The 8,154-nt window shown below is 32.3% G+C and overlaps 2 protein-coding genes across 2 annotated transcripts in view; both read right to left on the bottom strand.

The window, feature by feature from the left end:
* Positions 1–2,230, bottom strand: part of LOC108690112 (signal recognition particle 54 kDa protein) — a 4,497-nt gene extending 2,267 nt beyond the window's left edge. Inside the window, exons 1-5 of the mRNA XM_018197237.1 lie at positions 1,796–2,230; positions 986–1,162; positions 652–881; positions 412–562; positions 184–332 (exon numbers count right to left, since the gene is read on the bottom strand). Of these exons, the coding sequence (XP_018052726.1) occupies positions 184–332; positions 412–562; positions 652–881; positions 986–1,162; positions 1,796–1,873 (785 nt within the window). The 5' untranslated portion in view covers positions 1,874–2,230. The remainder of the gene's footprint in view (positions 1–183; positions 333–411; positions 563–651; positions 882–985; positions 1,163–1,795) is intronic.
* An 831-nt stretch (positions 2,231–3,061) lies between these two features.
* Positions 3,062–6,365, bottom strand: LOC108690122 (COP9 signalosome complex subunit 1). The gene is made up of 5 exons (XM_018197256.1): positions 6,210–6,365; positions 5,925–6,017; positions 4,699–5,823; positions 4,106–4,240; positions 3,062–3,995 (listed from the first exon to the last, which is right to left on the bottom strand). The coding sequence occupies exons 1-5, from the start codon at positions 6,234–6,236 to the stop codon at positions 3,918–3,920; spliced, it is 1,458 nt and encodes a 485-aa protein (XP_018052745.1). The 5' UTR covers positions 6,237–6,365; the 3' UTR covers positions 3,062–3,917.
* Between the last annotated feature and the right edge of the window lie 1,789 nt (positions 6,366–8,154).

Below are 8,154 nucleotides of genomic sequence, written 5' to 3'. Positions count from 1 at the left end.
TATATAATATTATATATATATAAAACTTATATATATATAACATTATATATATATATATTATATGCAATTGCTTATGCTAGAAGTATAATGAAATAATTTCCCTGTTTAATTTGCATAAACATATTACAAAAAACAAAAAATATATAAAATTATTAAACTAGAAATTAGAAAAAAAGAACTTACGCGGAAAGTGCTCCACCACCTTTAGCGTGGCCATCTAATTTTGTGATTATGATGGAACCAACGTTAACACGTTCTTTAAAAGCTTTTGCCTGTGCTTCGCAAGCTTGACCTATCGTTGCATCCATTACAAAGATTATATTGTCTGGTTGCTGGAATATGCAAAGACTTAGTATTTAAAAAATTTTTTTTCTCTATGCATTATTTTTTGAAAAAGTGCTATAATTTTACCACAGCATTGGCGACTTGTAACATTTCTTCGAATAATGATTCTTCTTGTTTATGCCTTCCACTTGTATCTACAATAATAATCTCATATCCTTCCTTCTTGAACATGTCGACACCATCTTGTGCAATTGTTACAGGATCTACTTCTGTATAACTAAATTTAGAAATTGTTAGCATAACACAATAATCTTGCAGTAGCATAATAACGTAGATTGTAATAAATATTTTCTATTTTTTTTTTACCTCCCATAAAATGGTATCCTAGCTTTTGTGGCATTCTGCTTTATTTGATCATATGCACCAGCACGAAAAGTATCAGCGCATACTAAGCACGCCTTCCAATTTTTCTTAAGATAATGATACGCCAGTTTGGTACAAGTTGTTGTTTTACCTGATCCTTGTAAACCAACAAACATAATTATGTTAGGACGGCCTTTTACTGGTTGATAAGCTTTGACACCAGGATCAATCAACTAAAAAAGAATCGTTGGTTAAAAAAACTGTCAATATATTTTCAAATACTGGAATATACTTTCAACATTATAAATTTTTGTAAGAAATCAAATGATAAACCAACCTTCACGAGTTCTTTGAAAACTGCGCTCTGTATCATCCTCCTTTTATTAATACCACCAGCCATATCATCAAAATCGATAACTTTACGTACATTTTCTCGTAATTTTTTCACTAATCTAATATTTACATCAGCTTCAAGTAATGCTGCACATATCTCTTTCAGCATAGAATTTAAAACCTATCGAAAGTGTTTAGTGTTAATTGATAAAGCTATATGATACAAATCTAATGTGCTTTCCATTTAATAGCATAACTCAACACAAGTATCATTCTATCTTTCTTGATATTTAAAATCTATATTTGTTTCACTTCAATTTATTGCACTATGCACCAGTTTAGAAAGTACAGAAATAAAAAAAACAGGTCTTCTATGAGTAACAAAGATAAACTAACACTTTTGTCAACTTGTGTCACCAAATGAAAAACACCCAGTTATATTTAAAAGAACAGAATATAATATAAACACTACAATATATAAGAAATCAAAAGTTCTAATCAAATTATTTCTGAAAAATCAATAGAGGGATAATCCTCTAAAATTCATTATATCTCTTGATTACAGCGTACAATATTGTCAACGTTCTCGGACAGATGGAAAATTCAAGCTGTGAATGTAAACATAAGTTCGTACAACAATATTGTTAGAAATAAATGGAAATTTTCAAGCGCGCTGTCTAAAGAGAAGTAACGTCGAATACATATAGGAAGATATGGAATCATATCATTCGGGTTTCTTTTTTTTTTTGTTTACAAATCATTCTTGAGGAAGTCGTATCACGCGTATTGCGGATAGGTTGCTAAATAAACTCACCTCTTCATTGATGACGGTCGCATTGCTGAGCGACCGCAGAGCGGACGTAATCTTACGTCCGAGATCCGCCAACACCATGTTTGGACGTTTACGCGTTCACGTCCAGCCGCAAAAATAATTATGTACTCTGATTAGTGGTTAGGATGTTAATGTATAAAGTCTGTCATCACGTCCCGACTTGGCCAACACAGCATGACGACACATCCGGTCGCGAGATTCATGAAAGAGCTAAGGAACGACAAACGTGTCCCGATTTTTCATGCGATGCGAGTATCTTGATTGTGATTTATCTCCCATTCGCCGTCAACCGTCAATCAGAAAATACACACGACTTGTTTATACATGACCGACGAGATCCCGTATATTGCCACCGTCCATATTGATTAGATGCACTCGGCGCGATCTACATATACCCCTCGTGTAACTCGTGTTTCAAGTCAGTCACTTCCGGATACGCGAAATAAATGCCTGCTGCACACTGAACACGATGAGCGATCTCCAATGAAAGCTCTGCTTTTTCTCACGTGACGAAGCAAAGCAGAGTTCTGTGTGCAGCGCCAGCAGTTATAAATTAAGTGGAAAGTACGCATGCATATAATTACCCAATGTGGGTAAGGAGTTTATTTTTCCTATAAAAATTACAATTGTAACGGAATAAGAGAAAATCAAAACACGAGATTATTTTTCTCCAAGAGATTAAGGCTCAACTCGGATTGTAATGCTGTTGAAAAATAACGTAATCTATACCATTCAATATTTTTTTTACTCGCATGTATATAAAACATTTTTATTTGATAAATATTTAAACATTATTTATATAAAAAAATTGAAAATTTTATCTCTTTTATTGAATTAGAAGATACGAGAAAATAAAACAAATTGTATAAGGATGATAGACTTGCATAAAGCTGTTAACGCAATAAATTTATTTATAATTATTCTAAATATAATTATTCTAAACTCTTAATAGAGTATATTAAAGTCTTAGGTTTATTCACATCGCACTGTATACAGAGGAACTTAAGATTTATGATTTTTTAATATAATTTTGTTGCAAGAGACCACATTGTATTAATTAATCAGGAAATTAGTTTATATTACAATTTCCTCTTTTATGATTTTATTATTATTAATCATACTGGAGATAAAGTCACTTTTATTCTTTTAAAACAACGCAACATAGCAATAATGTACATAAATCAATAAAAAAGAAACAGGAGAATCCTATAAAAATTTAAATATATTTACCTAATTTATTAAGTCTGATCTTTCATCACCTTCAAATTTCTTTCTAATTTTATTACAGCAATTCCATTGCTTTCATAATGTCTCCTCAAATGTACTCTGGAATCTTTATCTAAAAGCACTTTTTGCGATTCACTCTGGATGGCCTTAATTATATCTAAGTTCTAAATTCTTGCATCTTCACGCAATCTCAAATGTTGCAATAAAAAAATCTTTATTGACTGATTGGCAGAAACAAATTCTTGGTGCATGATTTCCTCAATGTTAAAAAAACAATTAGGATGATCTTCATTGCGCTCTTGAGTTTTCTCACTTTTTTGAGTCTTTACTACCCGGATTTAGCTTGACTCGATTTTCTTTTTATTTTTCACAATAAAATTGAATCTCAAGAAGCGGTATTCCAATCAAGAATCAAGAACATCCCAGGCTAAATCACAAAAGATGTTTTAACATAATTTGAGATAAAGATTTCTAAAAGACATTTCTAAAGGAGGTATGATAAAAGCAATGAGATCAATGTACAACAAAATCAATGTAAAACAATGTATACTACTTTGAAGGGGATGTGGATTCCAAATATAAATTATGTAAAAAATATTTAAATTTTAATAGACCTAGTCTGATTTCTTTTTGATTAACTTGTGTGTGTGTATTTTTTGTGTGTGTGTGTGTGTGTGTGTGTGTGTGTGTGTGTGTGTACATGTTATATATTATACATATGTTGAAAATGAGGTACAGGTCATTGACTTTGCAGAAATAACGCAATATCGGATGTGACAATGAAATCTTATCTTCTCATACCTAGATGGACATGGCAGTTGAAAGAGAGAGACACGCATATAAATTTTTGCTTCTTCCAGTTAATGCGCATACAATTTCAATTTTTTACAGCTAAAGTGCCATTTCCAGGTGCTACTGACATTTCACCTCCTTGTGTACTATCCCGTTGAGGACTCTATCATGACAAAAACACTTTTAAATAGAATGATAAACAAAATTTTTTTTGATGAAATTTATAGTTGATATACTAACAATGAGAAAATATAATTGCAAAAAAAGTCTCACCTTCACATGAATATGCTGTTTCAACATCGCAGCTCTTAAGATTAACATACGAGTACGCCTCTGATAATCTTTTCCAACACTCATAGACTTCTCAAAAGTGGTGCTACGTTGATCGACATCTTTTGCATATAAAATCTGTAATAATTGTATCAATTGCACAATTAAATCTATATATTTCTTAATAATTTATTAAAATACATTATTAAAATACTCTCACATAATTTATAAATGTCTAAAGATATTTAGGAGCATCAAGCGTATGTACAATGATATATTTATTAAATAAATAATAACTTTACTGAAATGCATTGAATTCAATGCGCACTGCTAGAGGTGATTATATATCTTGTTTGATTATATAATATAAATAAATTGAATTTTTAATATTATATATATATAGGACAATATATATCAGAACATAATCATTGTCTTTTGCAAGTTGAAAGTTTATTTTTTGCAAGTTATCTTTTGCAAGTTGAAAGTTTAGAAGATTTATAATCATACACATGCTCGAGTTTCTGGATAGATGCTTGATGTAATGCACCTTAAGAAAAATATAAAATGTTAAATGTAAATCAAGTGCAACTTCTCACCTTGTTGTGTGAATCTATACGAGCTTGAATCTGACCATCGAGAATAAGTTGCATGAGTTCATCTTCTAATTCAGATACAGTTCTATTGAATGCAGTCGCCATTCTTCTCATGTCTGCACTTAGGTAAGGACTAAAATATTGTATCAAGGCTCTATTTCGAATTTGTGTATACAACAGGTTTACATGAGGTGCTATGTACATATCCAAGAGAATATTATCCTTTATCTCATCGAGCAGTTTCAAACAAGATGCATATTTTGATTCATAAAATTTGAAAATTATATCTCGGAGTTGTGGTTCTAATTCTAGAAATAATTTGAAGGAACTACTAAATATAACTTGTTTTTGCAATTCGTGTCTGTCAAAAGTTGCTAAAGCACAAAGTCCTCCATAAAGAGCTACATTTCCAGGGGACAGCAATTCAGGGCAGTCGCAATGATCTAAAGACGCTTGTAAAAAATGTTTTGCGGCCATTTTATATTTCCTTGTTGCCAATTCTGCCAAGCCCGCTGCCACTTTTAACTTTGTGACTATCGCTTGATTGTTGTCTTTACCATGTAATTCTGGAAAGTCTGGTGTACTTTCAGCCTTGGTGACATAACTAAGTACATGAGACCAATTTTGTAGATAAACAGAAACTTTGATTACATTCAAACACATGTTCACAACGTGCTTGCCACTAGTACAGTAATCTCGTGCTCTAGAATAACATTTTAAAGCATGAACGAGATCGCCGCAATTCAAGTAGTGATCTCCCAAATCATCGTGACCTCTTCGTATGCTCTCCTTAATAGAGTTGCTCTTGTAATTTTTCAGATCAGTATCGAACTTTTCTAACTTAAGAGCAGCCTTCTTAGATCGAGTCTCTACCCATGTCTGATCCATTGTTGGCATATCCTGAGAGGTTGACTGTGTCGCTATATCTGGTAATCCAGGAGTATAGCCCATAGCTTCTACAAGCTTTTTATGCAACATTATATAAAGTCCAACATTATATGTAGTCATCACATAAGTAATTGCCATCTTTAATGCTTCTATTCGTAATGATGGACAATGATCAGCGATATATACAAGCCTGTGTAGTTTTGCGAGTCCAGTATAACTATTGGCATATACTTCCAAATCCTGATAAAAAAGTAAGGAAACAATGCTCATACAATGAAATTGAATTTCTGTGATTAACAAATATAGAATTGTTTTTATATTAAACCGATCTTTATACGTACTAGCGTCGGGTTTTCTACTATATATGGTTCCTCTTCAGCATTATCATTATCCTCTGTAGGAGCATCAACCTGCATTGGCTCCACGACATTTTGCTGCAAATAATAAGATAAAAGACAAACCATTCAGCCTACAGGAGTATTTCAATCGAGAAGAATGAAGAAACAATAAAGAGATGCGTGCAAGTGAAGGTTTGCTCTGGATAACCCCCAAAACAATTATTCCCTCTTGAGTCGCGTGCGATCTTGAGGAGAATCGCTCGTGCCTGATCTCGATGGGAAATTTACCTGAACGTCGTGAACTTGCAGCGGCATCGTTAGCCTTATCCGTTATATTGAAACAATAACTCTACGTACAGCTATCGGTGACAGACAGAATTGGACAGAATTATACCTCTCGTGAAGAAACGAAATCTTCACCGAGTACTATATATAAATCAAATACGAAACACGCATACACGTATGTACGTACACGCGGAGTGTATAAACTATAGACCACGGTATAGTATATACAGTAGCGCAACTCTCCTGATTTTATGTTGGCTAAAATGGAGTGCGCATGCGTAAAATAAATAAGGGGCTCCGCACAATAAAAGGAACAGGGAACAGAGAACAGAGAATAAGAATTTCAACCTATCAGAAATCATGTATTGTGAAATACACAGTTTCTGATAGGTTGAAATCCTTATTCCCTATTCTCTGTTTCCTGTTCCTTTTATTATGCGGAGCCCCTAAGTTGCCCCATCTCATTTCCTCCTTTTTTCATTGCTCTTTCTCTCTTTTTCTCTCTCTCTCTCTCTTTTTTCTCTCTATTTAAATGAGCGTTTCAATATTTCATTTAAACATTTGTTTTTCAGGCATACATGGTTCAGAGTAGAAATTTAGAGGGAAGTATTACGTATATTGTCTGTGTGGTGAAATATTGTGTGAGAAACTTCGAGAGATTGGTCTAATTTTTGTGAAAAAGTGATAAAGTGAAAAAGTAAACAAAAGTAACATAGAAAATTGAACAAGAAAGATTTTTTTTTATTTATTGTATTTTAAATTTATTTTTTAAACATAAATTTCTTTTATATCAGCTTTCTCATAATATTTTCATAGATATATAATTAATATAATATTTCTTTATACAAATATACATTTTTAAGTTAATTTAATATTTTTCCTAATTTTTCTTTATTTTTCCTATTTTTTTCTTTATTTTTCAATATATTTACAATTTATTTTTACAATTAATTTTCATAAAATCTAAATTGTTTCATTGCAATATTAGGTATTCGCGTTGCATGCTTTAAATACCCCAATAAGTTCCTACAATAATATTTACTCACTTCAACGAATTCGTTGGATTACGATGCGAATAAATGTAGTGAGTTTTGCGAGAATTTTGACAGAATGAAAAAAGGATGAAGAGAGAAAGAAGTTTAAGTGATAACCGTGACAACATAAGATAACTTAGGGGTTCCGCACAATAAAAGAAACACAAAATAGAGAATAGAGAATAAGAATTTTAGCCTATCAAAAATCATGTATTGTGGAATACGCAATTTCTGATAGGAAATTCTCTGTTCCCTATTCCTTTTATTGTACGCCCCTTTTCTTATTGCATGCCGCAGTCCATTTTGGCCAATACTAACATCAAAGGTGCCGACAGAGAATTGCGCTATTGTATATACTGTGACCATGGTAAACCAGATACAAGTATGTATAATCAGTAGAGACACTTTCGTGTTGTACATTTGATCAACATGCTCATCACGTGATCATTCTATCTAGGCTAATTCCAAAATTTTCTTTCCGAGGAAGATTTTGCTCTATGTGCTATATAGTATACGTTACGTGTATTATATATTTCGAGTAACATTTTTTCGGAGAGAAAATTTTGGAACGTAGTCTTAATGTAGAACCTAGAATATGATCAACGCGATGTTGCATACACTTTGAAATATTTTTTAATTGGTTAGTTTGTAAAATTTTTTCTTATAATTGGTCCATCAAATGCTTCAAAGCATTTGTAGCGAGACTTTGACCGCCCGAATAGAAGAAGATGTCCTATCTATTTTCCAGAGATACTTGTAAAATGGTTTGTATATATACACACGGGGATATAAATGCCTAGCCATTTGAAGTTGCACGCGTATCGAAGCACAAAAAAAAAGAAGAAGAAAGGTATGAGAAGTCAAAAAAAATATGGCCAAGCGTTTGTATATACGTTTCTGTCTTACATTTCATT

Source organism: Atta colombica, unplaced genomic scaffold (assembly GCF_001594045.1).
Source record: "Atta colombica isolate Treedump-2 unplaced genomic scaffold, Acol1.0 scaffold295, whole genome shotgun sequence".
In the NCBI taxonomy this organism is placed as follows: domain Eukaryota; kingdom Metazoa; phylum Arthropoda; class Insecta; order Hymenoptera; family Formicidae; genus Atta; species Atta colombica.
Note: the sequence above shows the minus strand (reverse complement) of the source record. Positions and strands in the feature narration are given on the sequence as shown.

Bases quoted from the DNA above. Each gene is read 5' to 3' on its own strand.
- LOC108690122 (XM_018197256.1), bottom strand. From the start codon at position 6,236: ATGCCGCTGCAAGTTCACGACGTTCAG. The intron at 6,018-6,209 runs GTAAATTTCCCA...TATTATTTGCAG, and splicing joins TGCAAGTTCACGACGTTCAG to CAAAATGTCGTGGAGCCAAT. The intron at 4,241-4,698 runs GTGAGAAGTTGC...CAATTATTACAG, and splicing joins GTATAGATTCACACAACAAG to ATTTTATATGCAAAAGATGT.